Source organism: Phyllobates terribilis, unplaced genomic scaffold (assembly GCF_046119375.1).
Source record: "Phyllobates terribilis strain yellow unplaced genomic scaffold, ASM4611937v1 Scaffold_2__4_contigs__length_985480577, whole genome shotgun sequence".
Lineage (NCBI taxonomy): Eukaryota > Metazoa > Chordata > Amphibia > Anura > Dendrobatidae > Phyllobates > Phyllobates terribilis.
The window spans coordinates 843,923,940-843,949,846 of record NW_027362762.1 but is presented as its reverse complement, the minus strand read 5'-3'; the positions used below and the strand labels follow the sequence as shown (position 1 = coordinate 843,949,846).

General features: G+C 39.9%; 2 protein-coding genes across 10 annotated transcripts in view; one reads left to right on the top strand and one right to left on the bottom strand.

Moving 5' to 3' along the window:
- The window catches only part of PITPNM3 (PITPNM family member 3), a 901,527-nt gene extending 884,891 nt beyond the window's left edge, over positions 1 to 16,636 (top strand). For all 4 annotated transcript variants that reach the window (XM_073667825.1, XM_073667827.1, XM_073667826.1 and 1 more), the window contains 2 exons: positions 1,625 to 1,753; positions 4,202 to 16,636. In XM_073667825.1, the coding sequence (XP_073523926.1) occupies positions 1,625 to 1,753; positions 4,202 to 4,510 (438 nt within the window). In that variant the 3' untranslated portion in view covers positions 4,511 to 16,636. The remainder of the gene's footprint in view (positions 1 to 1,624; positions 1,754 to 4,201) is intronic.
- Positions 16,637 to 22,710: 6,074 nt separating this feature from the next.
- Positions 22,711 to 25,907, bottom strand: part of PIMREG (PICALM interacting mitotic regulator) — a 45,775-nt gene continuing 42,578 nt past the window's right edge. For 4 of the 6 annotated variants that reach the window (XM_073667821.1, XM_073667822.1, XM_073667819.1 and 1 more), the window contains one exon: positions 22,711 to 23,450. In XM_073667821.1, coding sequence (XP_073523922.1) covers positions 23,291 to 23,450 — 160 coding nt within the window. In that variant the 3' untranslated portion in view covers positions 22,711 to 23,290. The remainder of the gene's footprint in view (positions 23,451 to 25,907) is intronic. The other 2 variants (XM_073667823.1, XM_073667824.1) reach the window with 1 other exon arrangement.

Here is a 25,907-nt window from a genome sequence, read left to right as displayed (position 1 = left end):
AGATCAATACTGCAACAATAGGTGCAAGGGACCCTAGTGCCTCCTTATGTATCCAATTTGATATCAAGGCAATCAAAGGTTATCTACCAGAAAAGCAATTATGGTTATCTACAATGTATATCACGTTACTGAGCTATTCTCCCCTAAAACAATTGTCTCTAGGAGAGAATGTATGGCACCTTGTGAGAATTATATGGTGGACACACCATATCCACCATTCCTTACCATGAAAGATACTGAAAACCTGTTGGACATCATCATTAGGACACATCAGGACTGGCAGAGATCTATAAATGGAACTATCATGTCTCCAAATTGAATTGAAGCCATGATAATGTGAGCAGGGGCTAATCTGTGGGTATACTTAGTCTACAACACTCATCTTTCCTAAATTTTAACGATCAAGGCACCGATTTCTGTTTTGTACACCAGTCCTGATGAAGAGTATGCTGAAGTACAATGCCCCAAATCCATTAAGCCCATTGAGGCGTGAGCCTCTGAATGAATTTGGATCATCTTTGAGCTGCAGTGCGCCATAACAAGAAATGTACTCAAGTCAACGACTGGAGTATATTTTGGTCATAATTTATGCTATTTTTGTGGCATACATAAGGATGAATTTATTGGGTCTGCTTTGCAATTTATTTATTTTAAAAAGTTTGGCAAAGCTGGTAGGCACTTGGTAAAGAAAATCGAAAAGTCGCCAAATTTTTGCATAACGAGTTTTTCAAACAGCTTTATGCCAGACATCTGGTGAAAACTATTTCATGAATCGGCACCCAAATCTTTATCGACATCGTGAGAAATATTCATTCACAATGTGAACCTATGTATCCGCTGTGACATTTGTCTCCTTCAACTCATCTAGAGAACTCAGGAAAGTGAGCAAGCTGCTAAGTATACAGCGCAAAGTCCACACCAGACAAAATCATCCTCACTAATTGTCCATATGAAAATAAGGACCTAAAAGTAGGGTTGTCCGGCTTTGGGTACAAGACTGTAGTCCCTCTATGTGACTGCAGACTTGTGAATCCTTACAGCTCATTCAATGCGAGGATTCTCCAGTGACGGGAGTGGGCGGTCATGTGACCGCAAGTATGCGATTTGCATACTTTCTGGCCACATTGCAACTAGACATGTTTGGCTTTGCTCAGTACACTTACATTGAGCGAGACCACGGACATCTAGTTGGCATGTGACTGCATGAATGTAAATCGTATATTTACGGTCACACGCCCGCTGCCAGCACTGGAGAATCCTCACATTGCACAGTGTGTGTGATGTGAGGAGTCACAAGTCTGCAGTCACATAAAGTAACTGCAGACTTGTACCTCAAAGCCGGACAACCCCTTTAACACTTGAACTTAATTATCGGAGACTAAATTTCTGTCTGTATTCTTCAGAGTGGAAATATAGATTATGAGCTCCACTGGAGTCAAATAGATATTAATGTTTTTATGAAATTAATTATTTCTCCATAGTGGTTCTAGAAATCCAAATAACTTGTAACTTGTATAATAAAACTTTTGCAAGGGGGGGGGGGGGAGAGGTCATCTAAGAAAACATGAAATATATCTAATATATGCATTACATTTATTTCTATTGTATCTTCTGTTTTATCTAGTGTCACATTAAAATCAGTGCAGCTTACGGTTCAATGAAAGATATTTCTGTGTACAATGTTCTTGGGTTATCGTCATCTCAAATCTATATAGTTGGACGTCCAGCTAAGAAGTATCAGAATCAATGCCAGGTAAACATTAGATCAATTTTTCATTGATAATCAAGGCATTCAAACTAAAGGCCGGTAAATAAATGGAGTTTCTAATATTAATCTAATAAGTGTTTTCTTATTGCTTAGTGTTTCTTACAAGTTCTGGAAATTGGAAACGTGGTGTTTTGGATTTTTTTGTCAAAAATCACTCAAATAGAATTATTTTCCCAGTCGGTTTCCATTAAAAAAATGTTTAAGATTTTTCTTCTGTATCTTCTGTGTTGCACTGTGTATTGCTGGCTGCAGAATAAGTTAACTAAGAATCTGTCAGTGAGCTTGTTTTGACAAGAGAATTTAAAGCTCTTATTTTTGTTCTTTTACGCTCCTTTCAGCTGATTCAAGGCGACAAAGTTCATCTCATTTTTCATGTAATCATTAATCATGAGAACGAAAATAGCTCATTGAGAGATGCGCATGTTTATTATTATTTTTAGCCATATTTATGTGAAAAAAAATGCCTGCCCCCCAACTTGTAGGTGTCCCAATACTTTGATGGTTCTCATGTCAATCCTATGTGCAGGATTCTCAAGAATTGGTATACCTTGTTCCATTTTTTTGGTGTCCATATGAGATACAGATTATTTTCTTTTCAGACAGTAGAACAAAGACTGCACATGTAAAATGTTAAAAACACAAAGAAAAACTGAGTGTACAGCATATAAAAAGAGACTTCCGAGTTCGCGCCGACGTCATGACGGGCGTTTTGGGGGCGGGACGGCCTGACGATCCCCGCGCATGCGCCGCTCACGCCTTCCGGTTGGCGGCCATCTTCTTCCGGCCAAAGCGTTCACATGTGATCCCTTTTTGGGGGGATATTTAAAAGGACGCCGGTGCTCTCACTGCTATGCCTCTTGATAAAGCAAACCTGCGAAACGCGCGTCGAGGCCCGCAGGTCCCACATTGGTTTGCTCCTGCCGTGTTCCCTGACTCCCTCCTCTAGCGCCCCTTGGTGGCCTTTTTGGTGAGTGCATTCTGTATTATGGTCTTTATCTATTCTGCCCCCATTTGGGGGAAAAATGGGACACATACCCACCATTATTTAATGCTTGACATTCTCCTATAGATGCCTCTCCTATCTTGCCACTTTGTGCACATGTTGCCTTGGGTCGCTCCTTCCCCCCTCCCCTTATTCTCTCTTACACCATTCTACCATATTGGCTAGCTGTGGTTAGCTGCTATGTGCCCCCGTGGTTCTGTACTGTCTCCCTCTTGTATTTATTCATTATATTGATAATATTGTGTATTTATACTTCTATTAATAAAGTCTCTTTTTATATGCTGTACACTCAGTTTTTCTTTGTGTTTTTACATTTATCTTGAGTAAGCAATTCTTTTTCACGACTATGGGGTGTGAGTTGTGGTTCTTCCGCACTCCATACTCGTGATCTTTATTATGCTGGCCGAAGTGTTTTCTACATGTAAAATGTTGCAGTGCAAAATTATGGTGTCACTCGTAAGTATAGAAATCTTCATAAAATAATTTGAAAACTATATTAAAGCATCACTACAGCATTTTTTAAATATTTCTGCTGGAGTGGTGCCAGAAGTCTAAGTTTCCAGCCCTTATTATTATACTCGCCAGCTGCAATCTTCATCTGTTATTGGCGCCGCTCCAGTTAGTCTTCTGCAGGTTGTGACCTGCCGGAGCACTCCAGTGTTTGCTAGATAAGCCGGATGTCACAACTCAATGTAAGTCTATGACAGCCAAAACGAGGATCTCATAGACTTGCATTGAGAGCTTGTGACCATTACCTCTGACTTCCGGTCAGTCAGAAGTTGCCGTCACAAGATGATGGCGCAGGACCGGAGCGGCGCTGGGAAGAGCAGAAAACGGCAGCTGGTGAGTATAATACTAGGGTCAGGGAACCTAGATTAGTGGCACCACGCCTGCCGGATCGCTCCAGTGTTTGTTGACGAGTTGGAAATCATTTCTCAATGTAAGTCCATGAGAGCCAGAACGAGGCCCATGTAGACTTACACTGAGAACTTGTGACCATTAGAAGTTGTGGTCACAAGATGGTGGAGTAGGACTGGAGCGGCACTGAGAAGAGCAGAAGACGGCGGCTGGTAACTATATTACTTCGGGAACAGACATTAGTGATACTATTGAGGGGGTGAAATAAAAAAACACCGAAGTGGTGCTTTAAAAATTCAGAAGACATAAAAATAGTTCAGATCAGCAGTAAAGCTGTTTTTGTGAAGTTAAACACATGGATTTAATTGACTTTCTTTTGACACGTCTCGAGGTAGGATGACATTATATCCAAATGACAGTAAGGATCCAGGGAATACTAATTACCCAATAAGACGCATTGTTGAGTTCGGTACTTTTATACTAACCTTTCTAAAATTGTAAAATGTAACATCACTGAACGTGTACAATATTCTCTGGTATGATCATAATCACATATTTATGTTCTATCGTAGTTTATTAGTGATGGCTATGCCGCTCATTTGGCTACTCTGGAATTTAGTCATCATTCCCGTCCCAAAAAGAACAACTCCCGGATGATCCTGAGGAAGGGTAGCTTTGGTTTACACACACAACCCGAATTCCTAAGAAAAAGGAACCACCTTCGAAGAACTATGTCTGTTCAACAGCCTGAACCACCCTCTACAAACCCCAAACCAGAGAGAGCACAGAGCCAACCAGAGTCTGACAAAGATCACGATCGACATTTAAACCCACTTTCTTGGGTGAGGAATGCGAGTCACAAATTTGAGCCTTCACCATAACAAAGACTTTGTGGTGTTCTTGGGTTAATGTGCACATAGGCCCTGGAGAATTGCAGAGAAGCTGTGCAGCGTGAAACAGCAATATGATGGATCTGTGGTGGCTTCCAAAAAGATCCTTCCCTTCACCTAACCATTTGAGTGCTGGCCAAGATTTTTTTGGACAATTTCTAGAGATATATTGGAGTCGTGGCACGCAGTTCTTCTTCACCTTCTAACACTTACTAGAAGATATTTTTAAGACAGCAACGAACATAACAATTAGCACATTCTGGATCACAAAAATTGTATTGCCCTCTCACGAATACAGATTTTGGGAAAATTAGCAGAACAGAATTTATTCATTAGCACTACCATTGATTTACTTATTTTTAGTGCTCACAAACCAAAACGAGTCACTTGTGTGCACAGAACATCAACACAAATATAGATCCCATGAGAAAAGTCAACAGAAGAGTGAAGAATGCTGATGCCTTCTTCTAAAGAAGGCATCTTTCTAAGAGTAGAACTTTTTTTTTTTTACTTAAATACATATATTTTGGATTAAAAGTGATTTAAAATATTGGGTTTCAGTTCACATTTTACACAGTTTTCCTTCTATAGCCTCCGTCTTGTACCGTTTACTGCTGGCTGCAAAATAAGTCAACTGAGGATTGGTCAGTGAACTCGTTCTGACAGTCTGACAAAAGAGTTTGTAACTCTTAGCTCTCTTTTTCTGCGCTTCTTCCAGCTGATTTATTACCACACACCATGTCAAAATTGAATGAACAAAGAGCCTGTAAAAGCCAAAGGATGTAACATTTTTAATTATACCCAATTGCAAAAGTAAATTTTAGCCCGTAATACATGTATTTAAGTAAAAAAAATAAATACATATCTATCTATCCATCCATCCCCAAAGGTGGCAACCCCTTTAAGTACTACATATGCTAATAAACAAAAACATCCATGCAAAATAAAAACATATATTCTTAAATAGCGATGACATGTTACATTCAGACCTTTGTTACCCATGATTTTTTTTGTACAAAAACCTTTAAATGTGAATTCTTATATGTGGGAAATAGAAGATATTACTATAAGGCTAGGGCTACACGGCGACTTTGGTTGCAACACTTGTTGCGCTACCAAGGTTCTGTTGGTGCCGCTGCTACATCGCAAATGTATGGGGGTCACATTGCGGCCGAAGGTACTGCGACTGATATGCAAGTCACAAAAAATCCAACTAAGTTGTACTTCTTGTGACTTGCTTTTCGAAGTCAAAGTACCCTTAGGGTACAATGTGACCCTATTCACTTGTATTACGCTGCGGCACTGAGCGAACCTTGGTTGAAAGACAGGTGCCATAGCCAAAGTTGTCTTGTAGCCCCAGCCTTAAAACCCACGGTTTTCCATACAGAGCTTAATATTTTCCATTTTCTGCAAAGTATTTCGTATAAAAAGGAAGAACAATTGGTTAATCTGTTCCTAGACAGTACAGGTATTTTACGTTAGAGAGGTCTATATATTCACTATTTCTTATAGGTTGTTCTTTCTACTTGTGGACCAAACTATGGATAGTCATTTTATGACTATACTTTATGTCAGGCTCAAAAATGCCTAAATTTATCTTCATGGAGTCATTCCATTAATGGAAGTTAAAATGTCTACAGTCAACGTCCGGATTTTGGTCAGAGTAAGTTTAGCCCATTTAAGGTCTTTTTAGCAGTGCCATAAATCAGCCAGTCTGAAATGTCCAGTTTTAAGGGAAAATTTCAGAATTGGCCTTTTCTATTCATTTTTATGACTGAATTGTATTACACAGAGCATATTTGTGGACTAAAATCCTTTGAACAAAACAGAACGTCGGGGAGGTCTAGTCGGGGTAGGTGGTAAATTTTATTACAATTTTCTATTTGATTGAATAGGAGAATATATTGTTGATATGGGTCGGGAGACTTGATATCCGGCCAATGAGCGAATGGAGTGAAAAAAATCTTTAGGGTAAGTTCACACAAGCGTATAGAAAAACTGTCTAATTTTCATCCAGAAAAAAAAAAACTGATGTTTTTTCATATGTGTGGGATCCATTTTTTTGTGCACCCATAGCCTTGAATAGGTGAGACTCACCCGAAATAACTAAGATTAGTGTGTGCTGAAATTTTTTCATGCAGACATTTTGTCCGTGTTAAAAAATGGTAATCTGAACAGCCCTATTGAATAACATTTGTGCTGTCAGTTTTTTGCCATGGACAACACTCAGACCGAAAATGCGTTGGTGTGAACGTAGCCTTAGACAAATGCACCCGTGTTCCAAAAACTGTTCTACATGTAAATGAGTCTGACAACATGCAGCATCATAAATGTCTAAGTGTAACAGGAGCAGCATTGTCCAGTATCTACAGAACATGTGAATAGAGAGGTTCATATAACCAACCTGTAACTTGGAAATGGGGGTGAGCAAATTTGAGGGTTTTGCCTTGTGAATGAGTCTGTATTTTGATCAGCACTTAATTTTATTAAGCAAATTATTTGGCTATGTTTGAGGATTGTACTTGTTGAATTTTAGAGACTAAGGCAAACCATTTTTTTTACCTTTTGTATAAATCTAGTACAAAAAAACACTATTAAAAAAAAATCAGATAACCTCAAATATCTCCTGCCAAATCCCAATCTACAGGAAGAAAGAATATAAAAAGCACATTGGGGACATTTTACTAATACGGTCTAATTTTAGACAGTAAGGGCTTATTCAGATTGCTGCATTTCTGATGCATTTTTCTGGGCGGAAAAAAACCGCAGTGTTTTACAGTAATGGCAAATGAGTTAGATTTATAAAATTCACACGGTCCTTGTGTTTTTTACCTTTGGTTCTTTAAAAAACAAAACGCAGCTGGTCAATTCATTCAAACTTTAAGGGTGTCAGACGGCCGTGTAAATTGGAGCGAGATCTGAAGGCAGTGCACGGACAGGCTGGCGGCTCTCCTGACTCATAGAAATACATAAAGCTGTCACGCTCGGGAGAGCCGCCAGCCAGGCCATGCACTGCGTTCCGATCTCCCTCCGATTTATATGGCCATCTGACTGCGCCTTTACTGCTTGTAATTTCCATTGTGGTTTTCTGACCATAGTCTGCATTTTTCATGTAGAAAAAAAAATTTGCATCAAGAAAATCTGTGTGTGAATATACCCTAAGACTAGACCGTCTAAAAATGAGGCAAATTTATCAGTGGCTCATACTAATGATGAACTTGGTGGATCTGTATACGGTCTAATCTGTTTACTCCACTTATTGGTTGATTTACTGATTTGTTGCATGATGTAATTATACCCGTTCCCCTGTGCCATGCCACCTTGTCCAGTGAAACGAAAAAGTGTCTAAAACACATACGCATGTACTACAGATTGGTGGTGCACATGAAGCCAGGATTCTGGTATATTCGGCTCAGTAAATCAACCCCATTGTACACTATATAGTGGCGATTCCCAAACATGTTGAGAAAAACTCCCAACAGGCAATGATTGATAATTTCTCACAAGGAAAACATATGACTTAGTAAAAAAAATTAAATAATTTAATTAGATGATAAAGTCATGGCCTGTTGAGGTTTCTTGAGGACAGCTTTGGGAAACAGTGTTGTGGACTGAAACATTTGCAAATGGATAAATCAGGCTAAATGACTTGGTCATCTTTAATGATTTAGCATGTCATCCGTATCATTTGATAAGTCATTACATACTGTTGCGATAATTACAGGTTTGATTCATGTTTAGATGCAATTCCAAATCATTCCTCTGCTGCTTAAGTGAATGTATAATTATAATCACCAGAACACAGGGGGATCACCACACAATCATAGGGGAACTTTAAATCATTAAAGTGGTTGTCCGGTCTAAAACTACAAGTCTGCAGTCACTCTACCTAACCGCAGACTTGTGTATCCTCACATCCCGCTATGCACGCTGTGAGGATTCTCAATATGCATACTCCTGACCACAATTAGACTAGACTGTTTTCAGCCTCTCTCAATACACTTCCCTTGAGCGAGGCTGCGCCCATCTAGTCGGATTGTGGCTGGGAGTATGCCTATTGCATACTTGCAGTCACATGACCACAGTTCCTGGCACCGGTAAATCCTCACAGCGTGCAGTGTGCACAATGTGAGGATACACAAGTCTGTAGTCAGGTAGAGTGACTACAGACTTGTAGTTTTAGACCGGACAACCCCCTTATATTACACCTTATTCATTTGTTACTCACCAATATCTTATTCAATGTCATAGTCAACCACTCACTGGGGCTTATGTACTTAAATTTGCACTATAGATTAAAGAGTGGCTCACTGTGCACTTTACACTTCATAGTAATTAGCGCCACCATCTGGTAAAAGAAAGGCTGTCACTCCATATCACAACTTAAATGAAAATCATGGTAGTATAGTGGACTTATGACCTATAAAATCATACATGTAGTACAGTTCTCACAGTCATTGCTCTTCAGAAAACTATTTTCTTTCTATATGGAAAATAGAGTGCCCGGTACACCTTTGGCCTGGCGCTCAGTGCATCCTTCCTCCCCCTCAATTAGCATAGAATTTGATTGGCCAGATCATGTGCTGCCGAAAAGAAACCTGTGGTTTGCACATACACATGGTGTGGCTGCATAAGCTAGCGCATGCGCACACAGCCCTCTCTCTACTCTGCTGCTGCCACTCACTACACTGATGGATGCAAGCGGACACAGGAGTGGATAGAGCTGGATACAAGACCACTTGCTCCTGCAGTCACACTGTATGTGCACACGCCAGAGATTTATTTTAAGGCAGCGCTTACTCTGGCCAAGAGCCGTGGATAAAATTGCAGGGAGGCAGCAAAGCATGCTCAATGAGGGGGTGGAACGGTGCACGAAGCGCCTGACAAGGGTGTGCCGAGGCCCCTAATAAAGGTCATTTTCCAAGTATATAGTGAAAACTAAATCTCTTATATGGCTATGTACTTAATTTAAATTGTGTTTTAGGGGTGACAGACTTTCTTGGATAACTATAGAGGTAGCAGATGGACAAAAGCCCCAACGTCCCTCTACCTCATAAGAACCTACTATTATTATACAGGTCCCAGCCTACCATTTACTATGTAACGGATTTTTCATTGGGGACCTGATGAATTTGTAATAAAGAGGACCTCAATCTATTGAAAAAAAAATCTGAAATCTTTGAAGAACATGTACAATTTTTCCTTTTCCTTTGGTGATACGGCTTTGAATATTATTATTAATGTTGCATTACAAGAGCTTATCCCATATCCTCTAAGACTTTTATTGGGGTCTTCTCCTTGAAGAAACCGCTATTGTCCTGCTTTGCCTTGTTATATATAACCAATACTGAGTCATTTTATTAAAGTGCACTGGAATCTGTCAGGCTTCACTTTGTACACTATGAAAAACAGTATTTAATGTCATGATTCACATCAGTGGTGTAGTACTAATGGTAGGTTAGCCGTAGATATCACTCTAAATCCTTAGCGTTACCTCTTGTAAGAATTAGTGTTGATCATTCATTAACCACTAAACCTCCTAGTGCCTCTTGTACGGAGTGAGAAAGTGCAGGGTAGCAATTACTCAGACAAAGACAAGGTTAATACCTACTGTTGCTTGGTAGACCAAACCAACCTTCCCCAGATAGAAGGTCATTCTTCTAAAGGGACCAGGAAACCTCTTTTTTGTAATGTTCGGGATCTGCACGGGACACACAAACGATCCTTCTCGACAGAGGCAGCATGTATATATAATTACCAGCTTCGTTAACACTTCCGTGATATTTTTAGTCAAAGCGATTACAGCAGTTGGTAGTCTGTATATGCTTTCTCTTTACTAGTTGTTTGGTTGGCTATGTCCTGTTAGATATGTTCTCGATATAACAAGGTATAGTTGTTAAACGTTTACTATAGAGCATGGCTGATGCCACAACTTGAATTACGTACCTTTTATTAAATCTGCAATAATCCACTTACAGATTGCTGGGTTACCAACAGGAGACGGTTCAACATTCGACTCACAAGTGATATATTAGGTCTGGAAACACACAATTGTCTTAGCAGAGGGGAAAGGTAATAAACGTCGTAGGCTTAATCACTGGTAACATTGACATCGACCTCCCCATAAGAAAGTTCACAATTTTTGGGTGGTTTGTGACTAAATTTAAGGTCATTATTTAGGACCTTATGGTGCATACATATAGGCAAGAAGTTATTTGCAAGCTGTAATTCATGAGAATGCCGACTACTCCTTTATCTCTCACTCATTAACTCATTACTAATAAGGTGTTTATCAGTGATTTTTGGGCTATTTCCAACTGTGCAAGTTATCACCTAATCTACAGGAAGGGGATAATTTACTAATTGTCGGTCAACCACTGGAACCCCCATCAATCCAGAGTGGGGCTCCAAAATACTCTATTTACTGTCTACGGGCCTGCCGAGCATAGTGTGCGGATATCAATGGAAGGTCCATCACAATGAACGGCATTTCCTGGGATCAGTGCCCCCCCAACTGTCAGACCCCCAATAATCAGCAAGTTATCTCCATAGGACTTGTTCAGACGGAAATGTATTTATTTTACTCACTTATACAGTGTCATTAATTCCATCACTTTCCCCATTGGGGCTCACAATGTAAACTCCCTATTCTTTGCAGTGTGAGAGGAAACTGGAGTCCCCAGACAAAACTCATGCAAACACGGGGAGGACAAGGGAGAATAACCCTTGAATGCCACTAGTGAATAATAGGGCACATTTGCGAGATCTGCTATGAAACTTTTAGCACTAGGTTTGCCTAGACTTAGAATTAACTTCTAAGAAAAAAACTTGCCAGAATAAAACAAAATCCATATGGGTTTCATGCATGGCCTCTTCAGACCCTATGCTAAACATAAAACAGTGTTCTCTTAATTTTGCGCCTATATTGTTTGACTGGGGAGTATCTGTAATGTTTTCTTCTCACCTTCTATAATATTCTCACACCTCTGATTTCCTGAAGAGTGGCAACGATACGAGCACTAGACCGCTGTCTATACTTACATGTGCTATAGATCAGCATGTGGATTTCTGGTGAAAAAGAGACTTATTTTGACTTTTAGCACACCAACACTGCCATCTACAGGATATTCTTACTAAACACTATGAATCAGCATGCACAGTCTCCATAAATGAACATTGGACAGTTCTCCCTGCATTTATCTTTACCCCAAATTATTTAAATTAAATGTTAGTTTTCCCAATCCATTTTGTTTAGATTAATGTCTACAAAGTAAGGAACTAAAATCTAATGGATATGAAATACATTCAACCCATCATTCCACATAAATGTGAAAACCAAAAGAAAATATAACAAATGTCCAAATGACCATTTAATCATCAGTTTATATCCAATAGAATCTCATCATTTCTAGTTTTTAGAAAATAAAAAAAGCTGCTTTTAAAGGGATATTCTCAAGTTATTGAGCTACTTTAATTACTTAGCAAAAAATTAAGCAAGTTTGCAATAGACTTGCTTTTTATATCTGCTGTGGGTCTCCTGCAATGTCAACATTTATCTTTCATAGTGTACAATTGATTTCAATTAAGCTTCACCACCAAAGCCTTGCTGAGGGTGAGCAGTAAGGTTTTCTAGAAGAGTTAACTTCTAACATACCAGTCAGCTCTCTCCAGCCTGTTTCGATACAGCAGTTAGCTGCTCACGTTCCTCCCCCTCAGCTCATCACCCAGCTGCTGTTATAAACCTGCTCTTGACAATCCTGTAGAATCACAATCCCAGCACCTACTTCAAATGCACTGTTATTTCCATATGCAGGTACAGTGATAAAAGTTCACACACTCAAGAATAAGTCACTGATAGCCGAATGTGTTACAGCAGAACTTGTGCTGAGCTTTATAGTTCTACTAAAACTACAGCTCTACTATTCACAGGAACTGTCACTCAAGGAGAAGAATGCGCCCTGACAAAGTAAGCTGTGTGCAGCTTAAGCCCTTCACGACCTTTGATGTACCCATATGTCAGTCTGGTAGGGATTACCGACCTTTGATGTATGAATACATCATGGCAATCGTATGCGGCACAGGAGCTGTGATTGCCACCGGAAGCTCGGCTTACATGATAGCCAAGCTCCAGCTGTCACAGCCGGGGCTTGGCTCCCGCACCACCTCTGGCAGTTTAACCACCAAAATGTCAAGATCGATCGCAGCATTTAGGAGGCTAGGAGAGGGAGGGTGCTCCCTCTCCCATCCGATAGGCGCCCTTGCAATGTCATTGCGAGGGCCCGATCTTTGTCATAGCAACCCGAGGTAGTCATGACAACCTCCGGGTCTGCCAGTGACTGTGGCATGCTTAGATTATGCCAGGAGCATGGTCTAAGAGGCTTCTGTCAGTGCAGAACTGACAGGTATAATGCATTGCAATGCTGGTGCATTGCAATGCATTATATCAGCGATCAGACTAATAAAAGTTAAAGTCCCATAGAGGGACTAAGTACTAAGAAAAAAGTAAATATATTTTAAAAAAAAGATCACAAAAAAAAAAAAAAAAAAAAAAATAATGTTATACCAATAAATACATATTTATGTGATAACAAAAGTAAACAAAAAAAATACACATTTGGTATTGTCGCGTCCGGAAGGACCTGACCTACATACTAGTTAACCTTTTCAGTGAACACCGCAAAAAACTATGCTTTTTCATCATATTGCCAACCAAAAAGTGGAATAAAACGTGATAAAAAATTTTAATGGAAATAATGGTAATCATTGAAAATGTAATCTTGTCCCGCAAAAAAATAAGCCGCCATACAGCTCCATTAGCGGAGAAATAAAAAAGTTTTAGCTCTCAGAATACAGAGATGCAAAAAAATGTATTTTTTCTATAAAAGTTTTTATGGTGTAAAATCGGGAAAACATAAAATAAAGCTGTCTAATCACTTTTACCATACGGTGAACAGCATAAAATTAAACCCCCCAAAAAACAATTCCCGAATTGCTGGCTCTGGTTCTTTCTGCCTCCCAAAAATCAAAATAGAAAGGGATCAAAAAATGTTCTGTGCCGAAAACGGTACCAATAAAAACGTTATTCAGGGATTTAGATGGAAACCCCGATGTCAGTGCTCAGCGTAGAGAGCAGAATAATTGTGATCCAAAATGTTATGTAAAATGTTCCCAATAAAAGCTTCTACTCCATTCACAAAAAAAAGCCCCCACTCAGGTCCGTCATCTGTAAATAAATATATATAGGGGCTTCCACGTTACTGGTACCACAGAGGCTCTGGAAAGCGCTATGGCTCCCCGCCCCCTAAAATAAATCCAGAGAATTCTGCACTCTCAAATCTAAATGCCCCCCTTTCTTTTGAGCCCCATTGTACCTAAACCATATTTAGAGTCCACATTTGGCAATTCTGTAGCGATGAGAGCCCACTTAATTTAAGGGGTGCGTGTCTACAGAAGCACGAGCTGGGCATAATGTACTGGGCAGCTGATTTGCAATTTTTACTCAGCAACATCCATTGCTGCACGTTCCCAGAGGGGTGTAATTTCCAGAATGGGGTCACTTGAGAGGGATTCTGCTCTTTTGGCACTTAAGGGCTCTGTATATGGAGTCTGCATACTATTCTACAATAATTTGTTCTCCAAGAGCCAAATAGCAATCCTTCCCTTCAGAGTCTCGCTGTGTGGCCAAGCAGTACTACTGTACAGCCACATATGGGGTATTGCCACATTCACCAGAAATTGTGTGACAAATTTCCCAGTGTGAAAATGTAAAATCTGGGACCAAAACAAAATTGTTGTGGCAAAAATGTCAACATGCTCACTGAACCCCTAGATGAATTCATTGGGAAGTGTAGTTTGTAAAATGGGGTCACTTATGGAAGGGGTTCTTCTGTTCTGGCACCTCAGGGGCTCTGCCAATATGACATGGTACCCTCAAACCATTCCAGCAAAGTCTGAACTCCAATATGGCGCTCCTTCACTTCTGAGCTAAGCACTGTGCCTTAACCGTAGTTTTTGACCACATATGGGGTATTGGCGTACTCAGAAGAAATTGTGTAACAAATTGTAAGGTCCATTTTCTCCTATTATCCCTTTTGAAAATTGAAAACTTGGGGCCAAAGCAACATTTTAGCGGAAATTTTTTTAAATTTTCCAATGACTCAGCCCAATGCTATACAATTCTGTGAAACGCCTGAGAATTAAAAATACTCACTACACCTGTAGATGAATTCCTCAAGAAGTGTAGTTTCCAAAATGAGGTCACTTGTGTTTTTGTTTTGTTTTTTTGCTGTTTTGGCATGTCAGGGGCTCTTCAAATGTGACATGGCATCTGCAATCTATTCCAGCCAAAATTGAGCTCCAAAATTCCATTGGCGCTCCTTCCCTTCCGAGCCCTGCAGTGTGCCTAAACAGTACATTTCCACCACATATGGGGTATCAGCATACCGAGGAAAAATTGCAAAACAAATTGTATGGTCCATTTTCTCCTGTTACTCTTAAAGGGAAATGAAAAATTTGGGGCTGAAGCAACATTTTTGCGGGAAAAAATTATTTTTTTTCATTTTCACAGCTCAACATTATAAAATTCTGTGAAGCACCTGTGGGTTCAAGGTGCATACCACACCTCTAGATAAATGGCGTCACCTGTGGAGTTTCCGCTGTTTAAGCACATCAGAGGCTCTGCAACCGTGACATGGCATCCGCTATCTATTACAGCCAATTTTGCATTCTAAAAGTAAAATGGTGCTCCTTCCCTTACGAGCTCTGCGCCCAAACACTAGTTTTCTACCACATATGGGGTATTGGTGTACTCAGGAGAAATTGCACAACAAACTGTATGGTTAATTTTTTCCTGTTACCCTTGTGAAAATGAAAAATTTAGGGCTAAAGCAATATTTTTGTGAGGAAAAAAGTAAAATTTTAATGTTTTTCCTTCCACATTGTTTTAATTCGGTGTCACAAAGAAACAATCTCAGAATCAGTGGGATAAGTTGAAGCGTTCCAGAGTTATTACCACATGAAGTGACACTGGTAAGAATTGAAAAAAATTGGCCTGGTCAGGAAGGTGAAAACAAGCTGGGTGGCGAATTTTAAGAGACAACTTGAGAATATCCCTTTAATGTCCTCTAGTAGTTGTATTAAATTGAACTTCGATTATGATAAAAATTGATGGTAATCTCAATAGAACTCCAGGAGGTTAAGGTATTGAAGGCCTAATGTTAAGATAGAATACTTCCGTACTACAAGGCCAATGGATAATTGTAACTTAAAATTGTGTTCACACCAATTTTAATGTCCATCGACATTTAAATTATTTATTGGTGGCTAAAAAAGCAAAGTCTGCTACATACCACCTTCACTTCCAACCATTTAAAGACTCATCTACATTATTTTCTTGAATGAAGCCAGTACAGAACAGATAAAAGATGCATAGACAAGGAAATGTTCAAAAATGTGATGTAAATCCTTTGTAAATAACGATATTTAGTCTAATCTCATACAGAAACCTAGAAAAATATTCACTCCAAGTAAAAACCTTAAAGCTCACCTGATGGTAACCCAGCACCCTTCATACGACTTTGTTCTCTTACAAAGGATCTTTGAAAATCGGTTTGATATACTGTATGTAAGGGACTTCTCTGCCATACTATTACCCACATGGCATGTTCTAAGCAAAGTGATCTAAATAAAACAGCTACTTCAGTCTACAGTGTGATGATATGTCCGCCTACGTGTTTGGTACTGGAAAAGATATCTTATTGCTTGACCAAAGTATTCTTGTTTTAGTGTGTGGCATGTTATATCTCTATATTTCCAGGTGATTGGCGTCAAGATTTATATACCCACTATTTTGTGTTCTGACATGGGGAGTCATGAGTCTGAGCGACTGAATATAATGTGCTGCTCAGGATGGACACCATCAAACAGCCTCGAGGAGTGGTACATTGTGTTGTGCGGTCAAAATGGCAGCTTGATCAATGGGTTCCTATTCGCTAGTTTGGTACCGAAAGTAAATCTAATCTGAAAATAGATGTTGGAGGAGGGTTCAGCAAATTAGGTAATTGCTGCAAATTCAGGACACTCTTAGATTCCATTTATTATTTCATGAGAATTTAGGTGCAGACCCCTAAACTTTCAGCAAACATTTTACACCTCATTCACATGCTCTTGGAAATATCTGTGCAACTTTTGTGTGCACCCAACTAAAAGATACTGGAGGCAATGCTCAATTATAAGGGTTTTGATATAATGCAGAGCAGAACGACAAAATTCTCACTTAGGCCGTCATGTGCTTGGTATCAATGTGATGATGCCAACATTCCCTAAGGGGGCACGTAGGTCCACCCACATGCAATATGAACGACCGCCGCCTAATTTAAAGAATGTATTTATTTTACTCACTTATATAGCGCCATTAATTCCACAGCGCTTTACAGACATTATTGGCACTGTCCCCATTGGGGCTCACAATCTACATTCCCTATCAGTATGTCTTTGGAGTGTGGGAGAAAACCGGAGAATCAAGAGGAAACCCACGCAAACACAGGGAGAACATACAAACTCCTTGCAGATGTTGTCCTTGGTGGGATTTTAACCCAGGACCCCAGCGCTGCAAAGCACCAGTGCTAACCACTGAGCCACTGTATCAAGTATATTATTTTTTCAATAACGATTACCAGACAGTGGAACATATTAATTTTTTTTCTAATTGTCATTTTCTGATTTTGGAATTTCTGTGCATGATTATAGAGAAGTTCTTGAGGTTCTGTAAAAAAAAAAAAAGTCTCGCACCAAGGTTAAAATGGTTACCCTTTTCTGCTCCAGCATCTCCTCTCGGCTTCTACTCCGGTCTTTGTTTACATGCTGCAGTGGTGACAAAGGCTACAGCACCTGTGCCTGCTGCAGCCAATCACCGAGCTGGAAATATCAGTAATATTAAAAGGGGTTCTCCATGCAAATGGTAACTTCAGCAGTGCAGCCATGGGATTAAATTAATAAATGACACCCGAGCCCTTGGCTCCTTTCTCTGGCGGGTTCAGCTGGGCTAGGATCAGTGACTTTCCTAATCGCCAGTGACCTGACCACTGTGGCGGGTGATTAACTGCTCCTGACCCTGAAGCCAATGAGCCGCCTCAGTGGTCAGATCCCTGATGGTCGGTGACATTACCACTCCCGGCCTATGAGACACCGCCGCTGCAACGATCCGGGATCAGGGATGTGTGCTCAATCTTTCATTGTTTTAACGCCCTTGGCTGCCCACTGCTCATGTTACCTTTTGATTAGAGAACCCTTAGTGGCCAGAATGAAAATTGCTAAAGATTAGGAATAATGTAGCCTTTCTTTCAATTTTAATTCCTCTAATATGAGATTCAGACAATATTACATAACAAGTGCTCGTTTGCTTCATAGCAGGGAGCTAGTTATTTGCTGTTTACTAATAAGTGCATGGTATTCGTTCGAAGCCTCTCGCTTTCCCAAACTCAACCTCTCAGGAGAATTATTGCATAAGGCCCCAATACAAAACACATCCAACTCCCACTATTAAAAATACATGACTATAGTGCCTAAAGAGCATGAGAGGAACAGTGAATGCGAGTATATGATGAATGTTTAATAGATTAATGTCCATCTCTTTTAGGACCCAGCTGAACAGTTTTATTAACTATGTGACAGATGAATAGAACAGGGGTCCATGATGAATATTCATAAAGGTCAACTTTACATATACACACACATATATTCATACACTCTCGCATAGTGCAAACTATCATACTAGAGCAACTTTTAATGATGGGTCTCAAGCTCTCTGCCTGCAGTTATAGAATAAGATTGTGACACTAGCGCCACCCCACAGCTCATATCACCTCCCTGAAACAGTCATCAGGGATAGCGCCGGTATCACTCACACTGCTTCTATCACCGCCCCAATAATGATGTCATGTTTCAGAGAAACAAGCTGTGGGCCTGTGGTGACAAAAGTGTGCCAGCGCTGCGCTCATCTCTCCCACAGCTTCTATCACCGCTATTGATTCCAGATTTCATCACAGGGCGTCATAAGTGACCTCAACAATCCCCACTGAGGAGGTCCTGATCCAGGCAGTGTGATGGGTGAAGCGAGTGCAGGGCCATCTTCCTAATGACGTTAGACAAATCAAACCACATATAAGTATTAGTTGTATGGGGAGAAGAGATGTAATTTTACTTTATGTTTTAGGGGTTAGATAGATATTCATAAAAGGACACTTCAGGTATCGGACAACCCCTTTCCAAAAGATTGTCCGATCTAAACAAATCCTTTCGATATGCTGTATTCAGGGGCTATCTAGGAAATGATTAGTGATGAGTGAGTATGTTTTGTTAACCCTTTCGCCTAGTATGCTCAGGCTAGCACCGAGTATTTACAGCTGCTCGGTGATATGTTTAAATCGCTCCCGTGTGCATGATTTGCGACTGTTTGACAGCTTTATTACATGTGAGGAATGTGTAAGAAATAGACATTCCTCACATGTATTAAAGCTGTCAAACAGTTGCAAATCATGCTCACGGTAGTGATTCAAACATATCACCGAGCAGCTGTAACTACTCGGTGCTCGTCCGAGCATACTCAGCGATAGGGTTTACAAAACATACTCGCTCATCACTAGAAATGATTTGTCCACACACTGACCTTATCGGTGACCCACCTTAGCTAGTGTTTAGCTGATTGGTAGATTCTACTCCCAAACACTTGTCTCATCTCTACCTGAAGAAAATGCCCAGATTTTACTGGATCCTAATACTGATCTTAATAGAAGCAAGATGGTATCCTAGATCATTATTGCATGGCTATTCAAAAAGTAGATGCTCTGCCTTTTAGCCACAAAAAAGCCGTTATTGTCCATGACATTTGTGCTTACCAAATACAAAGAACCACAATGACAGTGCTAGCGTACCTGAAAGCACATCATACTCCTTCACAGACTCATGACCTTCCCACCACTGAAATGAACATTTTATTTTTATATATTTGTGATAAGCTGTTTACTTGGTCTGTGAACTCCAGTGGAAAAATTGAGACTGGTTTCTGGGTCTAGAGTTTTGACTATACGTCTAGTTTTAAAAATTGAAATAAAATATGTGTGTTAATAAAAAGTTATTCCTTGGGACAAATGGTTTATATTTCTTATGGATGCCTTGTATAATACAGATTGAAAAAAAAAATGTAAAATTTAGTATGTATTTCTAAAATGAAAATGTACAATTTTTACAGCCAGTATACTTTTTGATGTCTATTTGTTTTTAAGCAAATACAAATAAAAGTATCCCACAAATTTTGTGGTTATCATTTGTATATATTTTTTTAAAAGAATATGAACACCGTCCTGAGCAATTTATCTTTAATGGATTTTTGTCTAAATATAATTTTTAGAATGGAGTTTCATTAATAATTTTGCACCATTTGCCTTCTATAGCGTTTCCTTTATTCATTGCTCGCTGACGATCATGCTGACTGAGATTCCATAAGGGAGTTTGATCTAATGGGAGAGTTTAGAACTCTAATCTTTACTTTTCAGAGTCCCTCTGACCAATTTATGACAAAGTCAGTTTAAAGTGTGTCGGCCTTTTCAAAATATCTTGCTGTGTGTACATGGGGAATAACACTTTCACCAATTTGTTTCCTCTGCAGGTTCTGTAATTTTCAGTCCTCTCTGCTCTAGTGGGTGCAGACTAGCTATGTCGTTTCCTATTAACAGAAGGATTTTGTTTAGCATATATTCAGAAGCAGGAACAGTATGAAAGACCATATACAGCAGCATGGAGGATAATACTATACATCAGTACTGAGCTATGTGGCTGTGAATCCAGCACTGTACTGCAGTATAACTGTTGCTTAAAGCTGTAGCACAAGTCTGTATGTGTCTCACTGAGGCGAGTGTTCCTCATTCCTCCAATCTTTATAAAGTAAAATAGTATTTAAGCTGACACCTCATTGAGCTGGCAGTTCATATTGCTTTCAACAAGACAGATTTGACCCCCGCCCCCATCCCCCAAAAGGACGGCGAGTTCTTGAGGCAGGAGAAGAAATGGCTCATAAGTGGAGAAGGAAGTAGATTTGTCTGAGAAGATATACTGTGACGTTACATATATTTACCTATTCTACTAATTTATGTAAAGTTTGTTAAAACGAGTCGACCGTGTCCATTTAACTTTCATGTGATCATAGATTAGCTCAGGATTTTAGGCCAGTGTAAGGAAAATGCTGAAAAGTAAGAATGCTTTAAAAAAAAGTATTAGTTTATTTTAATCAATTAAAATGAAAGTGAATAGATAAGAGAAAAGTCTAAAACAAATCAATATTTGGTGTGCAGTGTGACCACTCTCATATTTCAAAACAGCATCAATTCTTCTTGACACCTTTGCTCAGTTTTTGAAAAACACAGCAGGAAGTTTGTTCCAAACATCTTGGACAACTAACCACATATTTTCTGTGGATGTAGACTTGTGCAAATCCCTGTCTCTTCAAGTAATACCAGACAGACTCGATGTTGTTGAGATCAGGGCTCTATGGGGCCATATCATCACTTCCAGGAATCCTTGCTATTATTTACGTTGAAGACATTTCTTAATGAGTTTCGGCTGTATGTTTGGGGGTTGTTGTTCTGCTGCAGAATAAATTTGGAGCCAAGCAGACACCTCACTGACAGTACTGACTGATGGATAAGTATCTGCCTGTATTTCTCAGCATTGAGGACAGTATTAATCTTGACCAAATCTTCAACTCCATTTGCTGAAATGCAGCCGCCAACTTGCAAGGATCCTCCACCATTCTTTACTGTTGCCTACAGACACTCACTGAACCACTCTCCAGCCCTACGGCAAACAAACTGCACCTATGTCAAGGACAAAGATCCAACCACCATCCAAGTAAGGTGGCCTCAGACATGTAGACTGAAATTGAATGGAGAGGAACAAACACGGAGGCATGCAAGAAATCAGGTTAGTGCTGACAGTCGTTGAAGGTTGTAAGTTAGTCATTGGAAAAGGATTATTGTTGTATTATGTACCAAACTTAGAATATAAACTGTAATTCAGAGAGATGCTGTATAATGGTCCAAATTATTCTACACCCCACAAAACACCAGCATACAGCCCACCATGCTCAGCTGGAAACACCACAGAGCTAGTTTGGATCCCGACCAAAAGTGCAACCAAAAACACAGCATAACCATGGATAAAAGGTAAGACTATAAACCGCAAGGTATAAACAGTACAAAATGACCATCAAACCTATCACAGGGGCTCAGTGCACCTTTGGTAATTTTTCTCTCAGCCTTCTGTAAAGGAAGAACCATCAAGAAAGAAGGAGGCGGAGATCGATGGAAAAGGAGGAGGGAAGACGCAATGATCTGTCTGCGCTCAGTGCAATCTTGGCCAGTCTTTTTGTGGCGACAGACTCCCTTTAAAGATGGAGGTTGCTTAGAGCAGTGGTCCCCAACCTTTTTTTGCACCAGTGACCGTCTTCATTCAAGACCATTTTTCCATGGCCTGGCAGTGCGGGGTGGGGCTTTGGTCATATGGGTGTGGGGGGGGGGGGGGGTTATGGAGGGATTTGGAGTTTAGTGCATACTTATACAGTGTAGACCAGGTCCCCGCCAGGAGCTATGCCAGGAGCCCCACATAATGTGCTGTGCCGGGAGCCGCATTGCTGACGCCCCGTCATGCCCTGCAGCAGGATGGGGCAGCTGTGTCCTGACAGCTGCTGTTCAACTGCATTCACTTCATCCTGCTTCAGGACCTGTGGTGACATCACAATCATGTGACCTTGATGTCATCACAGGTCCTCTACCGGTCTACTCTGCGGGAGTCTAGAACAGCGGGCAGTATCCACCCCATACAGTGTGCTCTGAGCTGCCGCAGAGCACATGGTCAATGTTAGTGATTGTCTGCGAAGGCGCTGCGGACCAGGACCGGCCGTTGGGGTTTTTTTGCCGGTTCGGTGGTTGGGGACCACTGGCTTAGAGCAACAAAAAATACAATGCAGAGGAGCGACATCACATTATTTCTCTCTATTCCAAGTGCAGATTGGACAGGTAGCTACACAGTGAGATCACTTCTCTTTTGCTACTGCTTTGACTAATGATAAATAAATTCTCTATTAGAAAATTTTAGAAAAAGAAAGTACGTTGATAATGAAAAAATAAACAAAACACAAATGCGTTGTTCAGAAATGATTATTATGATACAAAAGATATACACGCTTCCAATAATATTACAAAGTACAAAAGTGTTTCCTTCATTTCAAGCATTATAAAAATAGGTAGACGAGCCGCTTGGGATAGGATATATTGGATATTGCTTTATAAAAGCGTACTGCTTTCGTTTAAAACCTTCTTAGCAATTCATTAGCTTATGATAATCAAGATTAGTAAGATCAAGAAGAGTGGCTTCAGCTCTGCAGTGAATACATCACTTTGTACAGGTTTACATTAATCACATACTCGGGAATATGGGACTTCTTGCCAATTATATCAATTTTTCTGTGCAGACAGGCCTGGTATCAATAATTTGGAGGACATATATTTGTCCTGGCTCCATTTTAGGAGACAAGGGCAATTATGGATGAATGCTCCAAAAACCGTTAACACAAGTGAATATTAGTGTAGTGAATAAATGTGGTTTGTCGCAGAGAGTCCAAGTGCACAGGACAGATGTCTCGCCCAGCGCTGCGATTAGTAACGGCCATTCGGACATACATGTATAAAAAGACAAAAGCTGGTTACACATCGCGTATCGTTAACGCGCGCCAATATTGCCAATACTGGTTAATGCCACCTCAGTCCAGCCTTCAAGTGTACGTTGAAGTTTCCTTGTCCTTCTCCAAGACAGCCGAGAATGGCGAGTACAACGCAGGTTTTTGGTCATTACACTGTGGTAATTTAAAATGGCTTCTTTCCTGAGGACAAAACACAGACGAACACGTGGGGAAAAGAAAACAGAAAAACTTTCACCAGTGATATACTTCCAAAAATATTTTTTTTCTAGATGCATGCAATTCTTACCACAATCATTCGTCCAAAACCCAAAAGAAAAAAAAAAGAACCCATTTCCTCAGTAGCACGTATGATCATACGCTTACAATGTGGGTTTTTATTTTTTTCTTTATATGTTGGCAAGTTACCCACCTTGTACATGGCTGATTGGGAAAGAGTATAGACACAGCAAGTGTTGATCGAGTATGTTCTATTAACCCTTTCGCCGAGTATGCTCGGGCCGAGCTCCGAGTATTTACAGCTGCTCGGTGATAAGGTTGAATCGCTCCCGTGTGCATGATTTGTGACTGTTTGACAGTTTTACTACATGTGAGGAATGTCTATTTCTTACACATTCCTCACATGTAATAAAGCTGTCAAACAGTTGTAAATCATGTACACGGGAGCAATTTAACCTCATCATCGAGCAGCTGTAAGTACTCGGAGCTCGGCCCGAGCATACTCGGACAGAACATACTCGCTCAACCCTACACAGCAATCATTTAAGAGCAATGGGGTAGCTAGTCATTTAGTCAGTATCAGCCAGGAGTTAGAGAAGGGAACTATTTGAAGCAGGAGGAGAGAAAAGCTTCACTGCTGGGCTGTATGTGGGAAGGAAGAAGCTGCAAGTGACATGAGAAAGAAAGCTGACAGCCCAGCACCGTCAGATCTGTCCCTCCACAGCCTCCAATGACCCCGAGCGAGGGGAATATGGAAACTTTTTTTTTTTTTTTTTTTTATTATTATTCTTCTTCTCATCAATAACACCATCCTCACATCATGTTTTGTAAATAAGTTTAAAAAAAATAGTAAAAACTAACACAAAAAAATAAATAATAATAATTAAAGTATATATATTTTTTTAATATAAAAGTTGATTTTATTTTTTTTTTAAACTGATCTAATGATACGAAGGGGAATGGATCTAAAAACGGATTACAATATGCTTGCCTCCATCTTCCATAAACTGTAATGTGTAAAAACAACGGATGAAAAAACGGATTGGTTTTTCACAAACGTGGAAAAGAACTGCGGACTGCGTGTTTTTATTTTTCATTTTTGAAAGGGTGCAGACTGAAAGAGATATCTAGTATATGTAGGATGTCAGACGGATGTCAAACATATGTACAAACGGTTATGAAAAGGGAATATGTGCCCTCTCAGTGTCTGTTTTCATGGACTGATCGGTGGCACTAGACATCGCCGATAGGTAAACTTTTACCAATCAGCATTCATTTAACTGAATGTTGGCACAGGCAGTCCAAAGTAAATGATACACACCGAATGATCTATGCTAAATCGCTCAGTGAGCCAACGCTGCCCTGGTTGTCGGCAGTGCATCGTCCTGTGTAAATGGGATGCACACTGCTTTTGCTCACTGAGCGATTTAGTATAGATCGCTCAGTGTGAATGATGATTTTTTTTGTGCTGCACTTGATATCATTTCCCCAGATGAATGAGCGTTAAGCTTGTTATCAGGTGGGTGATCATGAGCCTAATTACACGACAAAACAATTGTGGAATGAGCAGTTTTTAAAAAATGATCTGGAGCTCTTCTTGGTGGAGGTAGTATGTGAGAACAGAGCCCAAGATGCAGATCCTTATTTATTAAGATATGTTCACACAATGCGTTTTTTAATGAGAATTAAAAGCAGCTTTTTACAGTACCAGCAAAAGCTATGAAGTTTCAGAAATCTCATGTATACGCTTTTTTTTTTTTTGTGTTCCTGAGTGAATTGGAAAACTGCTGCGTTTTGAAAGCTGCAGCATGTCAATTCTTTCAGCATTTTTGATGAAAAACGCAGGTACAGCAGGATGTGAAACCCATTTATTTTTGACATTCCCCAAGTTTAAATTTTACCATGATGTCTCACATGAGCATAGATGTTACTACTAATATTATGTGTGAAAGTAAACAATGTCTGACCAACTGAATCCCTACCAAAGTGAAGTAAACAATCCCCTACCAACGTCTCAGATAAACAATAGTCTACACAATTGCAAGTGCATAAACACTTGGGGAAGTTGAATTGGTATTTTTTCATAAACTCATATAACCTTAGTTCACAGCTAGGCTTCATACCTTAGTCCAGTGGTTTTGATAATAGTCACTACTTTTTCTGAAACTTTTTCCTCTAAATAATTTGATCAAATAACCCTTTTTCCCCAAGAAAGTTTTATGGATTCACACACGTCTTGCATTGGTGGCCTACCTCCTTGTATTGTTTATGTCGGCAAGGTGGAAGAAAGCTAAACTATGGGATCCTGGAAACGCAGCAAAAAAAACAAACAAAAAAAAAACACAACCGCAGCAAGAAAGTACCATAAAAAGCAGCAAAACCTGTGTTTTGGCTGCAGATTTTTTACTGCCAAGAGATCAG